This window comes from Leptonotus elevatus, chromosome 20 (genome assembly GCF_054856555.1).
Source record: "Leptonotus elevatus isolate MCC_2025b chromosome 20, RoL_Lele_1.0, whole genome shotgun sequence".
In the NCBI taxonomy this organism is placed as follows: domain Eukaryota; kingdom Metazoa; phylum Chordata; class Actinopteri; order Syngnathiformes; family Syngnathidae; genus Leptonotus; species Leptonotus elevatus.
This window is the reverse complement of record NC_141258.1, coordinates 4,855,519-4,880,565: the sequence shown is the minus strand read 5'-3', so window position 1 is coordinate 4,880,565 and position 25,047 is coordinate 4,855,519. Positions and strand designations below refer to the sequence as shown.

The 25,047-nt window shown below is 42.0% G+C and overlaps 2 protein-coding genes across 4 annotated transcripts; one reads left to right on the top strand and one right to left on the bottom strand.

The window, feature by feature from the left end:
• Positions 1 to 413: 413 nt before the first annotated feature.
• casp7 (caspase 7, apoptosis-related cysteine peptidase) lies at positions 414 to 25,047 on the top strand. 2 transcript variants are annotated; one of them, XM_086064382.1, is made up of 7 exons: positions 414 to 483; positions 18,083 to 18,198; positions 20,638 to 20,789; positions 20,877 to 21,005; positions 21,177 to 21,352; positions 21,436 to 21,574; positions 22,291 to 25,047. In XM_086064382.1, exons 1-7 carry the CDS (start codon positions 478 to 480, stop codon positions 22,515 to 22,517), a joined length of 945 nt encoding a protein of 314 aa, XP_085920508.1. In that variant the 5' UTR covers positions 414 to 477; the 3' UTR covers positions 22,518 to 25,047. The 2 variants fall into 2 exon arrangements, with proteins under 2 accessions (XP_085920508.1, XP_085920509.1); XM_086064383.1 differs by lacking the exon at positions 414 to 483 and adding an exon at positions 17,659 to 17,810 and having other exon boundaries at positions 22,291 to 25,046.
• On the bottom strand, positions 945 to 16,616 carry nrap (nebulin-related anchoring protein). 2 transcript variants are annotated; one of them, XM_086064372.1, is made up of 43 exons: positions 16,441 to 16,616; positions 15,760 to 15,854; positions 15,584 to 15,671; positions 13,855 to 13,959; positions 13,584 to 13,676; positions 13,364 to 13,471; positions 13,185 to 13,289; positions 12,664 to 12,771; positions 12,358 to 12,465; positions 11,665 to 11,772; positions 11,361 to 11,477; positions 10,848 to 10,952; positions 10,633 to 10,737; positions 10,312 to 10,416; positions 10,132 to 10,230; positions 9,699 to 9,803; positions 9,514 to 9,621; positions 9,332 to 9,439; positions 9,061 to 9,258; positions 8,865 to 8,969; positions 8,679 to 8,777; positions 8,488 to 8,592; positions 8,070 to 8,177; positions 7,613 to 7,770; positions 7,204 to 7,357; positions 7,018 to 7,122; positions 6,590 to 6,688; positions 6,392 to 6,496; positions 6,197 to 6,304; positions 6,018 to 6,131; positions 5,752 to 5,949; positions 5,561 to 5,665; positions 5,385 to 5,483; positions 5,220 to 5,324; positions 5,037 to 5,144; positions 4,628 to 4,939; positions 4,441 to 4,545; positions 4,058 to 4,156; positions 3,874 to 3,978; positions 3,616 to 3,723; positions 3,191 to 3,502; positions 2,929 to 3,084; positions 945 to 1,854 (listed from the first exon to the last, which is right to left on the bottom strand). In XM_086064372.1, the coding sequence occupies exons 1-43, from the start codon at positions 16,504 to 16,506 to the stop codon at positions 1,543 to 1,545; spliced, it is 5,418 nt and encodes a 1,805-aa protein (XP_085920498.1). In that variant the 5' UTR covers positions 16,507 to 16,616; the 3' UTR covers positions 945 to 1,542. The 2 variants fall into 2 exon arrangements, with proteins under 2 accessions (XP_085920498.1, XP_085920499.1); XM_086064373.1 differs by lacking the exon at positions 13,855 to 13,959.

Here is a 25,047-nt window from a genome sequence, read left to right as displayed (position 1 = left end):
CTCACAATCATATAACGTTTGCCTTAGCAACAAACTGAGATTAGCCCACGCTACAGTACATTATGCCTCATACTGCCCCCATGTGGCCACAAACCAGAATGAGCATCATGGCATCACCGTATTTTTTTAAATATTTTTTGTCCTTTAACTTTTGTTGTTGTTATGAGGTGACCAGTACAAGTCAATAAAACAAAGTTAGTTTCAACACCACGCATCTTAACACAAACCTAGGTAGGGAGATGGATGAGTCGGGCTCCAGATTGGAAGTAATAAATGAATAGAATAAATGGTCAATTCACGTGACTGGGTCTCGATGATGATAATGAGCATTATGCTGCTTGTTCAGGGGTGCCTCAGCCACCAGGGGGCAGTGCTATACACAGCAATGTACTACAAATATTACACGTAAAATGATGCGACAGAAGAAGACGACCTCCAATAAAATTAGTAATTTTTCAAGGATGAAAAAAACAATATATGCCAGTGAGTATTGTTTTATTTTTGGTCTATATGTTGTTGCACTAATTGGGTTCCAATATCAGTTTGTTTATAACCTAGGACACACAATAAATGCTAATTTTATTAGCCAATGTCGTTTTTCATGTTAGCATTAAGCTAGCAGACTTTCATGAGCAAAAGTTGAGTCGTTTTTGTTTAGTTTTTATTTGTTTAGTTTTACGATACATTTGAACAGGTAGAGGCAAACAGCTTGAAGAGTTGTTTTCGATTATTTATTTGAAAGACAAGGTAAATCGTTTATCTCGAAAATTTTGTACATTAACATACCACTGTATTTGACTAATGTGTTTGTGGTTTTTTATTTCAATATTCACTTTAAAAAAACAACCTCAAAAACAGATCTGGTGAGAATAAAAACTTTTATTTTGAAAGCAGTAAAATGGAGCATTTACTCCGAGCCCAGCTTTGAGTTTACGCGTCACTAAAGCTGAACCTGCCAGACTTAAAGAGTTGATACCTCGCTCCAAGTGTACGACATCAAGCCTCTAAGAAAACATCGTCACCAAACCAAAAGTTGTGTCAAATATGTCTGCTTACGTGAAAACAATTTATTCTGTGTCTAAATGGCCACTTCCTGCTGTAAATACATTCTTAAATGCAAACATTAACATTGAAATAATATTTCAGGTCACGTGTCTGTTCCATTCAATCCCACAATTCTTCTTGCTAATTTTCATTAACAACACACAGTGGCGGTTTTGCATGCGGGGCAAGTGGTTGAGTGCCCCACCAGATCCAGCATTTATTCTTCCAGCATTCTTTGGCGTCTGTGACTTTTCCTTCCCAACCTTACAGTGGATATCACGGATATTGAATAAATGCTCAAATAGCTTAAATCCATAGTTGTAGTGGTTACGCGCGCCATATACTTTTTTTTTTCCTCATACAAGTCCGCCACTGTGTTAAGTACATTTTTTTTGCTAAACATAACACGTCCCCGTTTTTATTCAACATGCTTGTGTCCTTCGCGAATCATCCATCTAGCGGCAGTTCAGTTCAGTGTAGCCATTTTCTCCAAAGCTTCTAAGTATCTTTAATGGCTTTGGCCTGACTGGACGTCTTGAGCGTGCCATGCCGGGCGGCCGACGAGGTGCTGCTGGATTTCTTTTCCATGGATTTGAAGGTGGCGCTGCTGCTACTTGTGGTGGTGGTCGTGGTGGTCTTTTTCTGCACGGTCTGGGAGCTCTTGGTCCTGTTGACGTGAAGCACCTCCGTGGCGTCCATGTTGACGCCTTGCCGGATCTCCTTGCTGGTCTCCACCTGCTCGGACGTATGTTGTTGTTGTTGTTGTTGTTGTTGTTGTTGTTGATCCTCCATCCGCTGCTGGTAGTGCAGCTACAACATGGAAGAGGTTGGTAGAAAGTTTTTTTTTGAGCCTCTGGGATCAACAATGACCAATTCGACTGAATGCTTTTTGCGTTATGTAAATTCTCAAGGGTGTGGATTTTGTCAGATTTTGTCAGATTTTTCTTGAAATATAAAAATAATATACTGTTGTTGCCAAATTGTACATTTCGGCTCTTTCACGACCACCTTAAACCAATTAAAATCTGTGGAAACTATTCATTCCCTTTTATTTACTGGTTAAGTCCTTGTCTTAAACACTGGCTGTCATGTCATAATAATAAATCTTATCCCTCTTTCACCTTCTCTTCATGACATGCATGCACTCACAACCTACAATGAGGCGCTCTAAAGCGGCCACATCAGTCCTCATCCTGGCTATCAACTCAGACGTAAAAAAAAAAAAAAGAGAAGAATTCTGCACTCACTCTTCCGCCGCTATCTGCAAGACTTACGCAAACTCACGGTTGACAACGAGGCGCTCTAAAGCAGCCATGCCAACAGACTAGTTGTCAGGGCCGAATCACAAATGTGCAGTTGTGCCGAGTAACCGCTGATGAGAGCAAAGGCAGTACGAGACTAGATGTCATAATTAATTGATTAATCGACAAGTTATCGATTATCAAATTAATCAACAGCCTTTTTTATTTATTTAAAATTGTCCAAATCATCTGATTTCAGCATAACAACAGTAATTGTTCGCTGATTTTTGTAGTCCCTCGTGAAAGATGATTGATTATCATCTGTGTTTAATCAAAATCAGACATTTGCAAACATCTCTTTTATACTTTGGAAAACAACGATCGAACCGGTAACATTGTACATCAATGCCCCGTTTTTTAAATCACTATATAAATATGAAGCACAAAATAAACAGTAATCAGGAAAAAAATGCTTTTGTAATGACTTCAATGCAAAATTAAAATGAATCCAATGAGTCGATTAATGGATTGAATAATCGACAGATTAATTGATTCAAAAAATATTTGATAGTGACGGCATTATAAGAGACAAAATGAACGATTATTTGATGCTGAATGGCCAGACGGAAGAATTCAGTCTCACCATTATCATGCGCTGATACTTGGCAATGGCCTCATCTGTGGTCACCCCCTCAGCCAGGCCCAGCTCGGCGGCCCGGCGGGCCAGCTCGACCTTGTGGGAGCCCGGAGGGGTCCAGCCCGCTCCCCTCATCCGGTTCAGGTCCGACTTGTAGTTCACCTGCGATTTGTGATGACAGTGAGTCAGCAAAAAAAAAAAAAGCTCAATCGAGGAAATTGGACTTTGACCGAAAATGTTCACAGACGAGTCTGTGAGCCTTACTTACGTCGCTCTGCAGTTTGTAGGCTTGCTTGGCGTGTTTGACCTGGAGCTGCTCCGAGTCGCACGTGTAGTTGTGGAACTTGCTGCGGTACGCCAGGTCGCTGGACTGTGCCTGGCTCTTCTTGGCCAGCAGGAACTCGGGCTGGTCGGCGTGGATCTTGTAGTTGGAGTGCTGCTCCTTGGACAGCCGCTTGTACTCCAGGTTGCTCTGGAGCTTGCTGGCCGCCAATGAGTGCATCATTTTCGGGTCGTCCTCCACACAGCGTAGCCCCACCTGCTGGCCCTTCTCGCGCAAGTGCGAGTCCTTGTAGAGCACCTAGTCAAAGGGAAAGTAGTCTTGGGTCAGCCCCTCCTGAACGCTGATTCTTTCTTGGGGGAATGCTTTCCAACTTTGACGACTATGTCCATTTTGGAGGAGACAACACTCACGTCGCTGGCAATTTCCCTGGAGGCCTTTGCTGTTTGGAAGGGGATAGCGTCCAGCCTCAAGTCGTAGCCCAGCATCTTCCGCTGCTCCCCAGAGGCTTTGTAGACTTTCTGCGCCAAAGAGAAAAACACTACTTTACCCAAAAGCTAGGAATCTTCAGCTTTCAGGTAACATTTCAGGATCAACTAACTTCATTTGACTTTCTCTAAACTTTTTTTTTTATCTGTGGTCAAATAATTAAATGTGTTAGTCGATCTTACGTCGCTAATGTGCTGGGCGTTCATCCTGGCCCGGACGAAGTCGGGATCATCTGGATGTAAGGTGTACTTGTTCATGCCGTCGTTCCTGCCCGATTTGTACAGCCGCTGAGTGGAGAACCGGAATCATGTATCAAAAAGGTGGTTAAATGCTGGCAGTTTCATTTTCAATTTTCCTTCACGTTACCTCGCTACATTGTTGATAGCTGGCCTTGGCGTGGAGCATATCTGGGGAGTCCGTTACTGAGGTGAACTTCAAGCTGTCTGGTAGTTGGCGGTATCGCTTCTGCATGGCGAAAGCGCAATAATACAAAAATGGTACCGTGTTCTACTACTACAACTACTAGGGATAGATCGATTATCGGCCGGGCCGATTATCGGTGCCAATATTTGGCATTTTGACAAATATCGGCACCGATAAAGCTGGTATCTCACTGAGCGGCGAATGCTTGCGAACGTCGTGAATTTAGGGTTTTCATCAGGATTTGTAAGATGTCCACGCAGCGCTTTTGCAAAAGTGCCTTGCTGTGCTCATTTTCAACACAATTAAAGTTGAAAGTGCACACTTACATCACTAACAAGCTTCCCAGCCTTCTTGGCCGACTCCAGCTGCGGCGCCCCCACGCCGTCCCACGCCACGCCCTTCATGAAGTTCAAGTCCGACTTGTACAGCGTCTAGACAGGAAGTGGTCAAATCATTCGGTTGAGTTCACATCCCAGTTGTTGTGTTTTTTGGCCATCGGTCGCCTTGCCTCACCTCGCTCTGCAGGTTGTAGGCCTTCTTGGCCCACTTGACCTTCATGTCGTCGGGAAGCACCGTGTACTCGTGAAGCCTCTTCCTGTAGTCCTGCTCGCTGGCCAAGGCCTGAGCGTTCTTGGCCGTGACGAGGTGGACCATGTCTGGCGTCAGGTGGTAGCGCCCGCTGGCCGTCAGGGCCTCCTTTCGGTACTCCTGGTCACTAGCCAGCCGGTTTGCCTGCATGTAGTGCAGCAGGTACGTATCGTCCAAAACACTTTGGGCGCCGATGTGCTTGCCTTTTTCCATGAGGTGATTGTGTTTGTACTTGTACTGCGGAGAGGGAGAAGAGGCCAAATATGCTGTCATTGTATTTCTTAACTGGAATGTGACTTAATAGAGTAGTCTGTGTCTGTAATAGTAATCTTACATCACTTGCGATGCCTGTGGAGCTCTTGGCCGCCTGGAACGGGATGTCCTGCATGGTCAGTTTGTAGCCCTGAGCCCTCAGGTTGTGCCAGGAGTCTCTGTATCGGATCTGAAGAAACAACCGTCTGGTTTAAAATGTCCACCGGTGGGAAAAAAAGCCATGGGCCACAGAGGCCGGTCTTACCTCGCTAAAGTTAGCTGCGTTGATCTTTGCTTGAGTGATCTCCGGTCTATCGGCCGTGATGGTGTAGCTGTGCTGGTCATTCACCCCTTTCTCTTTGTACAGACGCTAAGAGAGAGGCATAGTCAGTGAATACGGTATCAAGTTGAGGGAAAATAATACACTTACCTCATTTGTGATTAGTCCACTGAATTTAGCATGTACTATATCAGGGGAGTCTGCCACAGACGTGTGCTTGAAGTTGTATGGCTGCTGGCGGTACTTTTTCTGAGACAGGACAAATAGAGTAGAGTCATCATAGCTCCAGTAGATTGGTAGGCAGTTAGCTAAATAATCAGTCTTACATCACTGATAAGGTCAGTGGCTTTCCTGGAGCCTTCAATTTGCACAGCCCCAGTTGCGATCCATGCGGCACCCCGCAGGTAATTGAGGTCAGATCGGTATATTCTCTGCAACATGGACAAAAAGCGTCGTATAGCTGTCGGTGTGTTGTGACTTCTAATGCCTCCTACTGCAAGCGTGCGGTGCGTCTTACCTCGCTCTGCAAAGCGTATGCCTTCTTCGCCGCCTGCAGCTTCATGTCATCCGGTAGCGAGGTGTACTGATGCAAGAAGAGCCTGTAGTCGTGATCGCTGACTAAAGATTGGGCCTTCTTGGCATGGGCCACCTCCATCATATCCATTGGCAGGTGGTGCTTGGAGAGCTGGCTGGCCGACTCCTTCTTGTACTTAATCTGGGTTGCGGGAGGAAAGAAAGTTCTTAATAAGGTCGAAATCATACAAAAAGAGAGAAACCACCTACGTCGCTCTGCAGCTTGTTGGCGTAAACGGAGTGAGCCATGTTGATGTCGTCCTCCAGCCCTCTCAGTCCAATCATCTTCCCTTTGGTCTTCTCAAACTCCTCTTTGTATTTTTGCTATAATGACACAAACATCAGATGTCCTAATTCGTCCTCATGGGACCGGAGCGCTAGCCACTCACATCGCTGAGGATGTCAGCAGAAGCTTTGGCCGACTGGAAAGGAATAGCATCAAGGCGCAGTTTATATCCGCTGTCACGTAGTTTCATCCAAGATTCCTTGTAACGACTCTGAAATGCAACAGTTTTTACTTGTAAAAGTCCGACAAAGACTGAATGGAATGGATTGGTTTTTTTTTTTTTTTTGCATCTGTTTACCTCACTCAGGTTCAAGGTATTGATCTTCGCCTGCACAAACTCAGGAAGCTCCTCATTGAGGGTGTAGATGTGCTTCATGTTTTCTCCCTTCTCTCTGTACAACCTCTGTAAAGACACCACAATCAACCATCATAATTTCACATGAGCATACCTAGTAATCACATTTATTACATCCACACCAAAGTCAGAAGTACTCACATCAATGGCCAGTTTGTTGCTGAGTTTGGCCTGAACCATCTCTGGTGTGTCTTCAACACTTGTAAACTTCAGGGCACTCACATTCTGGCGATACTTTTTCTAAAGCAGGAGGGGTTTAAATCATGACTTGAAAATGTCATTGGCTTTTTGAAGGTCAATAGTCTTGGCAACCAGACACCTGACTTTATTAACATTTCCCTTGTTAATCGTTGACATGGTACTTAACCTAGTTTCAAGAGTTTATGAAAGGTCCCCTGCTCTTTAAATACATTCTGACCTACAGTTTCTCATCGCCTAAGTTGTTTAACAGTACAGTACACTCCATAGATAATTTTACCAATGGTCCTAGGTTTTTGTAATGTAGGTATAATAACGGAATCGTATCAGGTAACCGGAAATGCTTTTTGGGTTACATGGTCAGACGTTACCTCGCTGACGAGCTCTCCAGCTTTTTTGGCCTGCTGGACATCCAAAGACTTTGACGCCTCCCAGCCAGCGCCCTTCATCCAGTTTAGATCGGATCGGTACAGTTTCTAAAGACACACACATGCATGTAGTTCTTCTAAATGTTTGGCAAAATATTAATCACATATGTTTCTGTTCATGGGACCGACGTCGCTCTGCAGTCCATAGGCCTTCTTTGCCCAGGCAACTTTCATGTCAGTTGGCAGCGTGGTGTACTCGTGCAGGAATGTTCTGTAGTTGTAGTCGGCTGCCAAGTCTTGGGCCTTCTTGGCCTGGCTGATGTTCAGCATGTCCAGAGAAACACTGGAGGGAAGATAGATTGAAACTTTGTGGTGCTGTTGATGAAGAATATAAATATCTAGTGTTTATGTCAGAAAAGGAAAAGCATAATCTTCTCCGAGGTGATAGTACATAATAAAGCGATATCTTTTGTATCAGACTCTGTGTTCTCCTTTGAAGTACGTTTAACCGGAGCTCATGAACATTTGGTGCAGGAACAGAACACATGAAAAAGTCATTACATGTGGTTATTTCACTGAATACAGTTGAGGGCCTCACTTGAATTGGGTCTTGGTATCCTCATAGTGCTTCTTGTAGTCGCGGTTACTCTGTAGTTTGGTGGCCAGAGCCGAGTGAGCCATCTGAGAATCGTCACTGACCGACTTGATTCCGATCACCTTGCCTTTGTTTTTCTCGTATTGTTCTTTGTATTTGACCTGCCAGGGAACAAGATTGAGTGTTCTTAAAACAGCCTTTAGCCAAGTATGTAAGTATGTAGGTTTACAGAACTTGAATGGTTTGGATGGCAACAGAGTAGACATAATAGACAGGTTGTGGATCATTAGTTATTTAATAGCTTTGTGTGTCAGTAGCTAGCTAGATCTATCAAGTAGCTTCATTAGCTAGGCAGAGGTTTTATAATGGAAGAACCCTAGGACACTATTATTTCTTGAATTCCAAACTTCAAAGGTCCTGGCTTAAGTTCTTCGGGGGGGGGGGGGGGGGGGGGACTCACATCACTGGCCAGGTCTCTTTTAGCTCTAGCGGTGAGAATAGAAAGTGAGTCAAGTCGGAGCTCAAAGCCCTTTTCCCGCTGTTTCTCCCATTGACTTTTGTAGATTTTCTGAAAGAAAAGGAGAAAGTAGAGGCAGAAAAATGACAGTTTGCATTTGAAAATGCAACTAAAGCAAACCCTGAATGACCTTCTTTGTCTTGATGGCGAATGTACGGTTCTAACAACATTGAGACCCATAAACAACCGGATTCTGCAGATGTTCAACCCTAATGCAATGTGTTTTACGTTCAATAAGTGACATCCCGCTTCAGTTTAGGTAGGCATGTTCTTTGACACTTCCAGCCTTAGCGATGAACTACCTTACGAATTCAGCTAATAAAAAAATTACCTTTAACATCGTCATGGTAGGTGCACTCACCCCACTGAGAAGCTCAGCGTTTGCCTTTGCTTGTCTGAACAGCGGCTCATCGTTTGTCATGGTGTACTGGTGGATCATCTGCTCTGTGTTCGCTTTGTATGCCAGCTAAAAAAAAAAAGCACAATTTGATCAACCAATGATAAAAGGTGAGCTGCAGCAATAAAAGGATGCCTTTATCGCAATGATCTTACATCGCTCTGCAGTTCCTGGCTCTTCTTGGCGTGTTTGATGGACAGATTGTCTGCCACTTGGGTGAACTTGATCTGATCCACCTTCTGCCGATATTTATTCTACAAAAGAGTGAAAAATGCCAGTAACTCAATATGTCACTTAATCCAGAGATCACTGATCGATTAAGCACATGACAGAGAACTAACATCGCTGAGAAGATCTCCAGCTTTCTTGGCCTGAGTGATGTTGAGGCAACCGTCAGTTTCCCAGCTCACTCCTTTCATCCAGTTCAAGTCTGACCGATACTGGTTCTGATGGGCAGAAGAAAAAAACACATCTGCAGTATATAATCAGACTTCATTAGTTCATTTTTCATTTTAAGATCATGCGTCTATTTCTCACCTCACTCTGAAGGGAATACGCCTTCTTGGCCTGCTGGACCTTGATGTCATCAGCCATGACGGTGTAGTCGTGCAGCCTGGTGCGATATTCCAGGTCGCTGGCCAGAGCTTGGGCCTTTTTCGCGTGACTTAGGTTGACCATGTCCATAGACAGGCTGTACTGGCCCTGGTTCTCCTTGGAGCCCTTCTTGTATGCGATCTGCAGGAGAGGTTCAACAGTGGGAGTGAATTCATAAATAGACACGCGAGTCAGGTTACTCGGAATGACTTACGTCACTGCGCATCTTGGCCACCTGAAGCGAATGTAAGGTCTTGGAATCGCTCACGTTGACACCCACAGCCAATTCTTTGTTCTTCAGATAGTTTTCCTTGTATTTAAGCTAGAACACATCAAACTTACTGTGACCTGTTTGTCATGTGTTGCAAGTAACACCGGCTATGTTGGTTTTCTCACATCACTGGCGAGATCTCGCGAGGCCTTCGCCGCCTTGACACTGAGGTCGTGCACACCAATGTCGCACGCTTTAGATTTGGTCTTCTCCCACTCCTCCTTATATTTAATCTGGAACGAGAGTGACGTGATGTGTCAGTGGGCGAATATGTGTACCTGGAAATTGAGGAAAATGAGTGACTACTCACATCACTGCACAAGGCTGCATTGTCTTTGGCCTTTTTGATTTGGGGCAGGTCCTCGTGGAGCGTGTACAGATGCTTGGTCTTTTCGTAGTCTGCTTTGTAATTTAGCTGGATGAAGGCGAAAAGGGTTTTCATAACTCCAAGGTTGGCTCGCAACACAAAGTAAAAGATGGGTGTTTCAAATAAAAATAAAATGGTCTTTTCTTAAAATAGAAGGTTAATTTAGATCATTTTCCAGATCAAGAGCATAGAATAATTTAAATATATATATGATACCAAAATTCACTTTGACCACTACCAGTTAGCCCATCTGCAGTATACCAGTGACGTCAAATCAAAATAGATTACACGTCGCAGATTACTCATCCCAAAACTCATTGTTTCAAACATTTCAGTGGTGTACAATCATACTATTGAGATCATGTGTTGGACTCACATTGCTGATCAGATGAGCGTTTTTCCTCGCCAGGAGGATCTCCGGCGTGTCCGTCACTAGGCTGTACTTGACTTGGTCGATATGCTGCCTGTAGTTCTTCTGCGCAGGTGGAAACAAAACAAAAACGTTCACTTAGCAAATCCCTCAATGAGGACTTTAATCAGACTTTGGAGAACTCACGTCTTTAAGTGGGTCCAGTTTCCTTTGGCTGCGGTAGCCTGGCGTCAGTGTGGCTTGGTAATTGTACTCGCCTTGATCTTGATCGTGACCTTGTTTGTATGAAATCTGAACCGCATGAGATAGACCATAGTTTCTTAATTCTTTAGGACAAACGTGTCAACATTGGTTCAATAAATATGGACTAAGAAGAAGGGACCTTGTCACATGACTTAAATTTCTGATTTTAGAACTTGGGGCTTGCTTGGCGGAAACTTATGATAGATGTGACTTGACGAGTCTTGCTCTTTTACATGCGAAAGGTCTGTAAATGACGAGGCTTACATCACTGGCCAGCGTCCGGGCTTTCATGGCGTGCATGGTCCTCTTGTCGATTCCCGAGCCTTCATAGTGGCCCTTCATATTCATGTACTTCTCTTTGTATTTGTTCTTTTGCACCACACAGAGAAAAAAACAGCATGTGTTATCTCCACTATCACCACAATATAATGTATAATTGTAGCTGCGGGCCAGTTTATCATAAATAATTCTTAACTTACATCACTGGTGAACTTGGCTACTTTGGAAGCATTCTGAAATTGGGGTGTCTCGCAAAAATTGATACTGTGGCCTTTGCTGTTCTCCAAGTCTTTCCTGTACTCGATCTGTTGGTCCGTATAGAAAATACACGTTTCAAAATGTTTGAACAATTTAGTACCTACCACCCAAAAAATTATTCGCTCTCCAAGTACCAACATCATGATGACCATCACCAGGTCAACATTTTCAAACACAAGGCAAAAATGTACTTGCTAAAAACTGTAATATCTCAATTATGACTTGACTATCACCTTGCTCTAAATATAATGTTGCCAGTCCGTCACCAGCCACTTGCAACAGGCACCAACATGTTCACTGTTAAGAATATAGCCACAACCACGCATGGTGACATCATTTCGGACGGATGCGCCATAGTAGCTTTGGAGGTAAGCTGCGGCATGTGAAAGATGCTAACCATCCTTTTTGCTGGCGTCCTATCCACGTGGTGGCAAAAAGCCAAGCGACTGCCTCACCTCACTGACGAGCTTGTTGATCTTCCGTGCGTTCATCAAGGCCAGGTTCTCCTCAGAGGTCAGGCTGTGGAAATGTGACGTGCCCTTCATCTTATTTAAGTCTTTTCTGTATTTCAGCTGCAAGAAAAACAGATGAAGGAAAGTGGATTTTTTTTTTTTTTGCAGTGTTTTCTGCTTACCTCACTAACTCACAATTTGGACCAAAATCAGTTTTAACTGACCCTGGCTCCTTTTTTTAGCCACACAACTTGTAAGAATCCAAATTCCTGCTTTAACCAAAACGCAAAATGAAATTTACACTCACATCACTTGCGTTTTCCTGTGCCTTTTTGGCCAGGTGATACCCGGGCGTTATCATGGCGGGGAAGCTTCCTTTGCCCCGCTGCTGCTCGTACTCTTCCGTGTAGGCGATCTACAGAAAGTCCACCGCATAATTAACTCATTTTCTCCCAAATACATAGTTATACATATTTTATGTTTTTTTTTAATGCTAGAGCATAAAGGAGGCTTTGATTATGCAGCCTCTGAACTGCAGAGAACGGGTAAAGTAATGGTAGTAATTACAAAAACAGCCAGCAGGTGGTAGCACAGTATAAGAGATCAACTAGGGCCACATTGCAAACAAGCTTATTTACCCACAGTTCTAAACAGATTTGTGAATAATGATGAAACTTAGCTATATTCTAATGCTAATTGCTGCAAAACGGAAACAGAAATATATTTTTTCCTGATGAAAGAAGAGACTCTAATCTTTCTTTTGGTGCGTTACATGTTTTTATAGCAATAGAACACAATATTCTGCGGGCCTTGCAAAATCAGTAAAAATCCAGTAAAACAGCCGGGAGCGAAGAAGGTTGCTTCAGTGATAACGGCTGGGATTGAACTAGTTAAACACACTAGAGTTGATTCATGAAGCACAACAAGTTTTTTTTTATTCTCTAGATTAGCATACATGACAACATTACAGTAGTAGAAGACAGTAGTGAAAATTAATGACCTGGCTGAAGTTTTCTGCATTCTCTTTGGCATGGAGCATTTCGGCTGTGGCCGCGTCGGCACTGGCTTTGCCCCTTATCTCCTGCTCGTATACGTGACGATACTTTATCTGCCACAAAAAGCACAGAGTAGTGTTGTTGTCATCAGAAGAGGTTACAAAAGCTGATTTTGCGAGGAATAGGAAGAACGGATATCAGTTTCAAAATATTGAGAATAAAGTAAAATGACTCCTCAAAATCTACTTAAGTACACTAATTTGCACTTTGTTACTTCCCACCACTAAACATATGAGTGATTTTATGCTTACGTTGCTGGCCTGTTCGGAGGCCTTTTTTGACATCTTGTATCCAGGTGTGAGATGTGCGGGGAAGCTGCCTTTGCCTTTGTGCTGCTCGTATTCCTCTGTGTAGGCATACTGCAAAAAAGAATATTATATAATAGCGTCACACAAAGATGGCAAATCCAAGTCCAGAAAGTAAAAACCCTGCCACAGTTTGGCTTTAGCCCCTCATGCTAGCTAGCGAGCTTTCTATCAGGTAAACAGCTAGCTAGCACCTGGGGCTAAAGCCAAACTGTGGCAGGGTTTTTACTTTCTGGACCTGGATTTGCCACCTCTGGCATCACGGGCACAAGACATTTGTAAAAAAATAAAAATAAAAACAGTATCAATTTTCCCCATTGAAATTTATTGAAATGCCATTAATCCATTTATCTTAAAAAAAAAAAAAAAAAAAAAGACCAAACGATGATTGCAACTCGATTCAATGTACCATAGCATTAGCATTATTATCTCCAAAGTGTGAATGAAAGTCACTGGCAAAGACTCACATCGCTGACAATCTGTCCTTGTTTCTTGGCCAGGAGTACCTCAGGGGGGTCCACAAAGGCGGTGTATTTTGAAACTCTCTCTTCGTGCCCTTTTTTGTATTCAAGCTTTTAGGGATAGAGCACAAAAAGCTCAAAATGGGCACAAAATGATGCACCATATTTGGCAATTGTTCCCTTACGTTGCTTGCCAAAGTGTTGGCGTTTTTTGCTGCCTGGTATCCTGGTGTGATCAGAGCCGGGAAGCTGCCTTTCCCTTTGGACTGCTCGTATTCTTCCATGTACTTTACCTGTTATTAGAAAGGCAAGTTTATTTGTACTTCACACCGCTGCCTTTCACCGTAGCACTCATTTAATAAACTCATACTAAATATTCAGGAAAAAGGCATTAAGTCAACTTACGTCACTGATGTTTGTCTGAGCTTGTGACATGGTCACCATGTCTTGGTTGTACCAAGTCTGCTGCTGCGAGAACTCCGACTGAGACTTGAAGGACTGTTTGTATGCAAAAAAAAACATTCAAAGATATTTAAGACACAAAAGCTGAGAGAAGTAATGAGATTCGGTGAACAAAATATCTCATTGTCACTATTTTTTTTTAGAGGATTGAGGATAGAATAAAATGTTGACTGGAACTCCCTCTTTTGGCCAGTTGCTCTACTTGGGAGCTCACCTGGCCGGCTATCTGACTGGCTAGACGAGCTCTCTCCAACTCCATGGACTTCATGTCATAGTGGAAGGTGGACATAAAACGATCGCCATCCTCGCGGTACTTCAGCTACAAGTGCACAGGCATAGGCGACAAAACGTTAAAGCCAAGACCAGCACAGATTTGCACAAGCGCAACACAGGACATGTGCCTATGATGATAAACATTTGTGTGGAGTCCCACAAGGGTCCGCATTAGGGCCCCAAGGCTGTAGAATCTTTTGCCGGAGGTAATCCCTTCATAAACAACTTGTCAAGTAATATCCCAAAACGTAAAATCAACACACGCATTTGAGTAAGGTTTTAACACGTGAACAAAATTATAAAAACACAAAATCTGATAGGAAAGCCTTATGTAAGTACTTGCGGAGCTCCACAGGGTTCTATGCCAGGCCCCCACGCATTTGTAGTTAGAGCTGTGCAATTAATTGAAATTCAATTAATTACAATTTTAAATAACTATAATTTAATACATTTTGTTTCATCCAAAGGGAACGTGCATAATTAGCATAATAATAGTTTTTCAAAGAATTTTATTTGTCTTAATATTTTTCATTTCTTTTTGACATTTAAACATGTTCTTGTTTTGTACCAAAAAATAAATAATAGTTTGAATAATCATGATTTAAATTACTGTATTGCCAAAATAATTGTAATTATTATTTTTTCCATAATCGAGCAGCCCTATTTGTAGTGGTTACGTAATACATGTATTACTCGAACAATTTGTAGGTATTTCATCTATGAAAAGTAATTATTAATTATTAATAAATATTGAGTGGAAAATATAGGACAGATGTTGGTTTTGATGTCATCATAAAATCTCATCAAGCAGTTTAGGATAAATCTAGAATATAATTTATGAAAATCTATTTCTGTGTGTGACACAGTGAAATCATATCAAATCTGCCAGAAAGCCTTTGTTAACGATACCTGATTCTGTATGGTGTCCTATAGGATTGTGGACTGGGGCCTCATCTAGTATGATGTAACATATACTGCATTTATTTTATAATCTGTCGGTGTCACAAAGTTCGTTTCCCCTTATAGTCTTTCGAAAGCTATTTAGTTCAGCAATAAAACATTTTAGTCTCAGCCAAAGAGTCATTGACAACAAGTTACGCATTAAAAGCAAGTATATGGAAAATAAGCTGGGACATGCAAGCAAAAGCAAGACTTGGTCACAAGTCAACGGTCAGATCAGATATCAACATGTGAAGACCTCAGTCTCTCTCGGTGCGTCTGTCAGTAGCTGATGAGTTCGCTAGCCCGCTGCTAATATAAGCCGCGAGCCTTGCGTGGACTTTGAGACGCAGACGGAATCCAACAGACAGGAACAGGTGGAGGAGAGGAAGCGATGCCGGGATCTTTTTTGTGGTTTAATTTTAGCCGGCTGAAGCATAAAGCCGGTCGGCGACGTGGTCGAAACACAGAAATAACCTGAGGCGCTCTCTCCATTCCATTGGGCTGCCGTCACTACAGACTCACAGCCACCTTTCTGGGAAAAGATGCAATGGAGGGCTTTTTTAAATGTTTTTTTTTTTTAAGGAAGTAATCGGACCACCAAATTCCTACTTTTGTGTTAAATCTGGGCACAACTGCCTGAGGAAAGCATAGCAGCCACCTGTGTCATGTTCCAAATGTTTTGCAAAGACAGTAGTTTGTGTCCTAAAGCCATCATGACATCATCTCACCTCACTGCTGGCCTTGCTCTGATTTTTCCCGGCGATGTTAATGGCCGTCTCATACACGCTGGTGAAGCTGTTGTTCCTCGGGTTGTGTCTGCGGGCGGCAAAACGTAAACCTTATGACTTTTTTTTTTTTTGGTGTGTGGAAATGAAGAAACCAGATAATGGTTGAAAGTACTCACACTGAGCAGTAAGGCCTCTTTTTGTGGCTGACGAAGTTATTGGCCGTTAGCACCATTTTACAGACATCGCAGTGAAAACATGCTTTATGCCAGTTCTGAAAAAAGGAAAAACACATTATTATTTCAGAAAGGAGATGATGTTAATCACAGTTTTTACTCGGGGGCAGGACCACAAATTTTGCATTAGCATGAGGCTATTAGACCATTAGCATCCAGTTCTGATTTACCCATGCTTTATATAATTATATATTACATTTTTTGGGCTTTTTTAGAACAGTTTCTATGATATGTAATTTGTTTTTGGATGCGGTGCTAAAATGCTATCACAGAACCTTTCTGGCCCATGGACCGCAGGTTGTTCGCCACTGCTTTAAACATTGTTGCCAGAGTTTTAAAATAATTCATCAGCTTTAATTACGCTGCATCAAAGGAAAATAAAACAATTATAAAAACACAAATAAATTACCCAAGAATATGAACACATAACTTTTGGAAAAACAAAGATCAATAGAGGTAAAACAAAAAAATATTACAAAAATAAAGATATATTACAAAGAGAGAGAAAACTCAAATACAGAAAGAAAAAGAAAAAAAATCAAGTAAAAAAAAAAAAAGCCAACTAATTTATAAAAAAAAAAGATTTCTGCCAGACAATGATCAATAGGAACTCGCTTGTAATACCTGATCAATGCAGTTGATCTTCTCCGCCGGGTACACCACAAACCCACACCTTGCACAAGACTGCATTTTTGAATCCTTTGTCTTTCCCCCACTTCAAAAATCAAAACTTCAGACAAACTTCAAACTATGAGGCAGTCCCTCCCGTGTGTTTCTCCGCTGGTGGTAAACTTAGCTCTGTGACTGCGCCACTGCAGTCTCTTACTTGACACCGTGTCCCATGACGGACCACCCCTCTTGTCACAAAGCAGGCTCGGCCACTGGTAGACACAGCTGTCTGTTTGCAGGACATCTCGATGTATGTGTGTAATGATCCCTTGCTGGGACAATTAGGTCAACCTTGTTATGACACATAGTGAGTGACAGTGTTACACGCTGAACAAAAGCTATAGATAGAGGATAGATCAATGTTCCTGGAAGTAACTTTGAATGTTGTGTGGCTTGCTTGATTTATACAGTGATAAATCTACGTTTGAAGTATTTTTTGAAGGCATTTATTTACAATTGATATATTCTTCTCATATTCTGAGGTGTTGGGGAGCATGGCCTAGTCTCCAAAATAAAAATTGGTCTATTATTTGCTGTTTTTATGAATGTTATTATTGTATGGCACAAAATTATCAAAAAGATCAGACTTTATATTTACCAATTTGCTTTTAATTTGCTTTCACTTCTATGAGGTAATAGAAGCAATTCAATTCAGTTTTATTTGCATAGCGCCAAATCACACGGACACTTTACATATGGAGCAGTTCTAAAACCCCAAAATCAAATTTAAAAGCGCAGGATATAGATTCGATATATCCCCGATTAAAGTTTTTCTACCATTTTTGTTTTTGAAATTATACAAAGGTAATTATCATTATGAGATAAAGTATTTTTTATTTTTTTATTTTAAATACTAAATATTTTCTTTTATTTCTGACAATATATATTAAGTCTCATTTTCATTGTGATCATAACACTTTTTCATATTCAAACATTAACTAAAAAAATATAATTGTGTTTAGAGTACAAAAAAAATCCAAATTTAAGTCACTTTTTTTTTTAAGCATAACATATTTTCTTGTATAAGTTCACTACAGTACAGTATTATGTTTTTCCACTGTGACCAGTACCGTTCCAATATGGCTGCCATACGCACGCATAACGACAAGGAAGTGCAGATTATCAAATATGGCGGACTCAGGTTACGTTACATCGTGACGTAATGACGCTCCTTGGAGATTTCCCAGTCAAACCTGACCGAAAAAAATTCCAGCTGTTGTGTTTGAGGAAGTGAAAGCGTGTCGCTGGTGAACAAACGACTTTTTTTCCCCCTTTTTTTTTTACAACTTGGCTGACCTGGCGTAATACCACTATAACAACACAACGTGAGTTTATGAAAAGCCACTCTTACCCAAAATAGTTTGAAGCTTAATAAAACTTTACATTTTCTCAGCAAACGGCTCGCAAGACGGAGTCAGACTCATTACACTTGCGTTAAAAAGTAGCTTTTTGTATCGCTGTTATTGAAAGAACTGGTTGAATGTGGATTGGCACTGTTAGTTTAACTAGCATTGCAATTGTGCTGTTGTTTATTATTATTTTTAAATGTAAACAGCGAAAGTTCGGTAAACTGATGCTAACACGGTGCTAACAACAGATGGCTGGAGAACCTGCTGACAAGACGCAACTTGGAGCTTTAGAAGACGAAAAGGAGATGTCGGTGGACGTCACTGACGCTAAACCTGACCGCAAGGGGAGGTTTTTACTTTTTGGGTAAGTGGACACACCAAAAAGTGCTTTCACTTTCATTGTGTGACTCTGGAGCCCCAGTGGGTGTGTCAGGTGATATTAATTCGTGGTCAAGAAATTGTCATAAAACTCTTAATTTGTGGCCACGACGTTGGCAATTAAAAAACCCACAAACAAAACAAGATGAATGTGTTACATAACCTATACTTAATCCATTGTATTTATGCATTCCCAGCAGTTCATTCTCTTCATTTTGTGATGTTTCTACCACTGCTTTCAGTGCATGTATGTGGGAGATACCGCCCCCCCCCCCCATCCAATCAGATTTCAGCCTCTATGTGTTGTCATGTCAATCTAATCTGCCCACTTCGAAATCAGTATTGCTCATCTTCACAAGGGCAGAGAGAAAGATGTCAGCATTTCCATGTCATCTGATTGGTTGGTTGGAGCAAAACTCAATGAGCATCTCTGAGGAATATGATGTCGGCCAAATCATTTGGTACACCCAAAGTATTAGGTAGACCCCAGGGTATATTATTAGGTACACCCAAAATATTAGGAACACCGGTGGCCAAATTATTAGGGACACTGATGCCGGAAAAATGACATAAACCTGAGGCCAGATTATTAGGTGCAACCAAATGCACAAATGAGGTATTTGTTTGTATTGAAAATTGATATTCCGTTCAGTACAAGAACAATAAATGTTGAATTAATTCACCTCTAAACGTAGCGCTATCCCCGTTGACCCCGAGTGTGGTCACGGCGGCGTGAGGTTCAGGGGGCCCTGGGTTTGAATAGGCCTTTAGAAAGCGCTGGTGCGGTGGCAAGGTTGCTGACTCAGGGAGGAGGAGGGTAGTGGGGGGCTCACAACGTGCCGCCCCCACCTCACCCCCCCTCCGACGCCCCCCCGCCCCCCCCTCCTCGGCCCGTGGGCACGCAGCGGCCCAGTCAGGTTCTTCATCCAGCACAGAGAGCATGTCAGTATCCTAGCACCCAGCCCCCCAAAAAACCAGCTGGAGAAACATACTCGTTTGCAGATGCAGAGTGGCGTAGCGCTTAATGACGAACCCAGGTAAGTCAACGCCACGTGATGCTCGCCGCCCTCCTCTTCACCGCCGCGCCCTGCCCACCGCCGCTCTTTCCTGCCCACCCTCAATTGTTTGGTATGGCGCGTTGGCACAATTTGGAGGTGGGAGGGGGTCGGGCGTCAAATCACACGTTTAATAGAATATGAGCGCGCTATGCAACGAGGCCTTTGTTGACCCCGTGGCCAGGCCCTTCTGGAACACGCCGCCCATCTGGATGGATCCGCCAAAGAATGCCAACATGGCAGCCGCGCCAGAATAGCCACAAGGACGTTTCCTCTCGCTTTAGGTGCTGCCAATTTTTACATTCTTAATACGTTACTTCTACCTCCATTTTGCCGCTTGGAAATGTGTGAGGATTGATTCAATTTTAGGGTGGATTACCGTGACCTAATTTGGCCAGCACGTTTATGCCTTATTGCAGAGCATATGTACTTTTTGGTCTCTGAGTAAGTACTTTGCCTGGTTTGTGTTGTGCTACAATTATTATTGTGTTGAAATTATCATTTTTACGCTTTAAGTTTAAGAAGGATGCAATCAAGTTGCTACAATTTTAATTACTTTGTCTGAGACCCGAAGTTGTTGGATTTTATTGCCACTTTATTTTATGTGGCCCGTGGAAACAAATCTTGTGCATCAACTTCCATGATTCTTGCTAAAATTTGTCATCCGTTGAAATAATAACATAGCGATACTGGAAGTGATTTTTGTTACCGAGCCCCTTTTTACAGTAACTTGAGCAATTGTCGAACAAACTATTATCAAGCAGTAAAAACGAGTTTGACACCCTTGATGACCGCAAAGTGTATTTATAATTTAAATTTTTGTGCAACTACTGGTGCCAAGTTGGAGCCGTAATAAATGTGGGGGAAACAAAATTCAAGAGACAAAGTGCAATTTTTGGAGAAATTGCGTGGGAATGCTGAAAGTTGAACGCATGTGGAATGCTCATGAAATAAATTGAGATATAAATTATGAAATTATGACCTCCTGGTTACTGGACAATGCATTTGACCAACTGTGCCACCGAGCAGTATCAGACACCTGGTAATGATTATAAGTTATATGTATTACCTCGAAGTGGGCGTGGAAAGTGATACTTACAAAAAGTTCAATGTTTGTCCCATTGGGAAAAGTAATGTTAAATTGTTGTTGTTGAGTTGTTACATGGCAAAAAATGTGTGGAGAATAAAAATACCTGAAGCATTCCCACAATCACTCCTCATTTAGTTTTCATTTCCACAAATATTTGCATTCACTTACTTTTGTTGTAAATAAGTCACATTCATTGGCGCAAACCGTTCATTATTTGAGGAAATGCATTACGTGCGTTCATAATAATTATTCAAATGTCCGCCACTGTGTCTGTATTCAGCAAGAAGAATAAGGATGGCCAGACGCGGGAGCAGGACTACTCTTCTGAAAGCCATTACAGAATTGTCTCACCAACATTCCAGTATAAGATGAGCCACCGGCGAGTGGGCAAGTGCATCATCATCAACAACAAAAACTTTGATGAAAAGACAGGTACACAAGCAAAAAAAACACATTTGGTCAAAAAAAAAAAAAGAAAAAAAAGCGAGGCCTCTGAGCACGCTCGCGTCCCCCCGACAGGGATGAATGTACGCAACGGGACGGACCGCGACGCCGGCGAGCTCTTCAAGTGCTTCAAGAGTCTGGGCTTCAACGTCTTCATCTACAATGATCAAACCTGCGAGAAGATGGAGCGTCTCCTCAGAGAGGGTGAGGGCCGTGCTCCCTGTTACCGTTGGCAAAGACTCCTCGCAAAAAAGTTAGCGATATTGAGCTTTTGGGTGAAATTTCATTCGGTTCCATCCTGCTGCCTCAATCATCCCAAACGGATTCAAGTGGTGTGTGTGTGCGTGTGTGTGTGTGTGTGTGTGTGTGTGTTAGCTTCAGAGGAAGACCACAGTGACAGCTCATGTTTCGCCTGCATCCTGCTAAGCCACGGCGAAGAGGGCATGATCTACGGCACGGACGGCGCCATGCCTATCAAGACCATGACCTCGCTGTTCAGGGGGGACATGTGCAAAAGCCTGGTGGGGAAGCCCAAATTGTTCTTCATCCAGGTACGACTCGCGTCATTATCGTTAACACACGCGGAATTACGCTACAAGTTCTCATGAAATTATCGTTGGGTTTACGTCACCAGGCCTGTCGGGGTTCCGAATTTGATGACGGCATACAGACGGATTCGGGTCCGCCCAACGACACCCTGGAGACAGACGCCAATCCAAGACATAAGATCCCAGTCGAGGCGGATTTCCTCTTTGCCTACTCTACCGTGCCAGGTGAGATACTTCATTAGGTGCTAATTTTTCATTACAACTGTAGTTTGATGACCTTTTTGGAGAAAGTTACGTGACGAGCATAACCAACATCACTCGTAATGAAGACAAGGAGCTAAAGTAGCCTAGCCTACTTCAAAATATGGAAAAGTCAGAGTTGTCGTAACGCATTTGTTTGAGTCGCCAACTTAAAAATGTGCCCTTATTAACATTTGCCAACTCATTAACTCCCAGCCATTTTCACCAAAGCAACCCCCTTCGCTCCCAGCTGTTTTACTGGATTTAGACTGATTTTGCGAGGCTTACAGAATGTTTTGTTCTATTGCGATAAAAACATGGAACCTACCAAAAGAAAGATTAGTCTCTTCTTTCATCAGCAAAAAAAAAAAGTATATTTATTTCTATCTGTTTCCGTTTTGCTACAATTAGCATTAGAATATAGCTGTGTTTGATCATTACTCGCAAATCTGTTTAGAACTGTGGGGAAACCAGCTTGTTTTCAACATGGCCCTGGTGATCTCTTATACTCTGCTTCCACCTGCTGACCGTTTTTTGTAATAACGCCAATTGCTTTAAGCGACCTCTTGTAAGAGACTGCAGTGGCGCAGTCACAGAGCTAAAAAACGTATAAATATGTCTTTGGGAACACAGTAATATTAAAAATAGACCATATTTTTAAGTGAGTTAAGTAATAAACCCATCATTTCTGACCTGGGCAGGGTACTACTCCTGGAGGAACCCCGGGCGCGGCTCCTGGTTCGTGCAGGCGCTGTGCAACGTCCTCAACGAGTTCGGCAAGCAGCTCGAGATCATGCAGATCCTGACGCGCGTCAACTACATGGTGGCCACCAGCTTCGAGTCGTGGTCCGATGACCCGCGCTTCAGCGAGAAGAAGCAGATCCCCTGCGTGGTCTCCATGCTGACCAAGGAGCTCTACTTCAACTGAGCGCCACCGGCACCACCTCTTCAGGGACGGGTGGAGCAGCCCGAGAAAGCATTCAGGGATAATTCCGGCCCAGCGGGAACCAGCGCTGCACTTTTTCCAGCACGAAACGGAATTTTTTTTTATAGTGGCACTCCGCTTTCACGTTGTTGATGGTGAAACCTCTTCTTTATTTTCCCCCTCTCCTTCAGGTTTTTCTTCACAACAATGGCGTCACGTTTGATCGGATCTTTTGTCAGCAGGCATTGTGAGATATGCATGTTCTTCTACTACCACTTCACTTTTGTTCCCGCACTTGTCGCTGCCATTTTCTTGTCCGAATAGTCTGCATCTCTACTTTCACTCGCAAAATGACCACAAGTGTGTGGTTTCAGTCCTGCTAACGCGCTTGGCTACAATTTGAAGACAAACCAGCAACTTCAAGTTGAAACTACCATCCTCAGGTTCATTCATGTCCCGTACAGTGGGTAAATGTCGCGTTGAAAATATTTCCTTACTGTTTGTTTTTGGCAAGAAAAAGGTCAGCTTTGTGCATCATATTCACATCACCTAAATATGGAAATATCACTCCCATTTTTTATCTTTATGTTGACACTGTAGAGCATGGGTGTCAAACTCCGGTCCTCGAGAGCCGCAGTCCTGCAGGTTGCGGAGGTTTCCAATCAGCAGGATCAGTATCAGGCTTAGGCAGAGCTTGCTGATGAGCTGATCATATATCAGCTGTGTTGGAGAACGGAAACATCCAAAACCTGCAGGACTGCGGCCCTCCAGGACCCGGAGTTTGACACCCATGCTGTAGAGGTTCTAGGTCACATTAATGGTGGGAAATGTTTTGTAAATGATAAGTTTCCTTTTCAAAAATAATTGTAGATTTTCTCTATAGCACACCAACAATTGAAACTTAACACATTAAAATACCATATTGAGTTTTATTGTTCGGAGCAGCCTAAAGTGACGGTCGATGGGAAACATTTTCATTCTAATGAGAAACATTCTCATCCTAGCGAGAAACTTTCTCATCTTAACGAGAAACTTTCTTAACTTTCTTCAAGTTTTCTTGTTAGAACGAGAACGTTTCGCGTCCTAATGAGAAAACTTCTCGTTCAAATGAGAAAGTTTCTCGTTCTAATGAGATCCCCGCCGCCCCTTGTTACTTTAGGGCCTCCGTAGTTTAGAATAAGAAGATTTTTTTTTTTTTTTTTTTTTAACATCACAGTGATAATGTAGCCTCTCCTGATTGTACTCTTAACTACCTCTTTATTAAAAATTTAATTAGATGTATTTATTTTTTAAAGCAATTTATTGGCACCTGTGGACCAGCTCATTTAGTGTATAAATGAAACATTTAATTTTTAGTTGCCATGTTGATAAAATTATAGACCAATTTGGTGCTATAATTGAGAATAATAAACTTTCCTAAATAAAATAAAAAACATGTAATTGTTTGACACAATTATGGCCTAATTTGGCACCTTACTGTGTAAGTATTTTTTTTAAATCAATAATTGAGCCGTTTCACTAAAGTAACAATAATTTAGTTTTTGTTTTTTTAACAAAATAAATAGCTCTATTGAGTTGTCCCATCTGGTTGAGGCTCATTTTCCACCATAGGATGAGAACTTCACTGTTAAACAATGCTAGCTTGTTTGGAACGCTTCGAAAATTGCGCCTTTTAAAACGCACCAAATTTCCATTTAACTGTAAAAAAAAAATTGAATTTCTATAATAATATAGTAAAGAAAAGACAGTTGTTTGTGTACGTCGCGTCAATCACAGAGGCGGCTATTGACGATGGCAAGTGTGAACCACACAATATCCTTTCTCAGTGTTGCCACACTCATTCTCACACGTTCTTTGTGTTTTTTTTTATCATTATTTTTTTTATCAGTCTTTAAAGAATTTGAAGCCACAATTGCATGCTAAACACCGGTGCCGAAAGTGCGATCCATCTGAGCAATGACAAACTTGCCATTTTAAAACCCAAACCCGAGTATTGATCCCTCTCGACACATGGATCTCTGATCAGTGACGTGGTGCCCAAACTGTGCAACAAAAAAAAAGGAGTGTTTGCGCCACTATTTTCTTTTTTTCTTTTTTATTATGATTATTTTTTTATTTAGGGGTTCAATTTTAAATGCTTTATGGTGTTAAATGCTGTTGTCCTCATTAATTTATTTGAAAGGATTTGGATGCATGCATGAATTCAAAAAGAAATATAATCTGAACCATTGTTTAAATTGTAAAGATTGTTTAAAAGAAAAGGAAAAAAAAAACATCCAAACAGAAGAATGCTTATGTAAAACTTTCTTGTATTAAACATGAATTTTATTGTGTTATGAGCTGAGTAGTTTGTAGCACCACATACTGCATGCTGTACTCATCCACGCGCATACCACGGACACACATAATTAAAAATGTTTATTTATTTATTTATTTTGTTGAATAATTGGTTGTTTCTTGTAAATAAAAGAAATGTGTGTCAAATAAACAATTGTGCATATGCATTTAACACATTTTATATCAAATGATTGCT

Excerpts from the sequence above, each read along its gene's own strand:
- nrap (XM_086064372.1), bottom strand. The coding sequence starts at position 16,506 with ATGCAGTCTTGTGCAAGGTGTGGGTTTGTGGTGTACCCGGCGGAGAAG. Across the intron at positions 6,497-6,589 it reads GCAACAAACTGGCCATTGAT|AGGTTGTACAGAGAGAAGGG; the intron begins GTGAGTACTTCT and ends GTGTCTTTACAG. Across the intron at positions 5,145-5,219 it reads ACGCAGCTAACTTTAGCGAG|ATCCGATACAGAGACTCCTG; the intron begins GTAAGACCGGCC and ends TTGTTTCTTCAG.
- casp7 (XM_086064382.1), top strand. Across the intron at positions 21,006-21,176 it reads GGAGCGTCTCCTCAGAGAGG|CTTCAGAGGAAGACCACAGT; the intron begins GTGAGGGCCGTG and ends TGTGTGTGTTAG. Across the intron at positions 21,575-22,290 it reads TGCCTACTCTACCGTGCCAG|GGTACTACTCCTGGAGGAAC; the intron begins GTGAGATACTTC and ends TGACCTGGGCAG.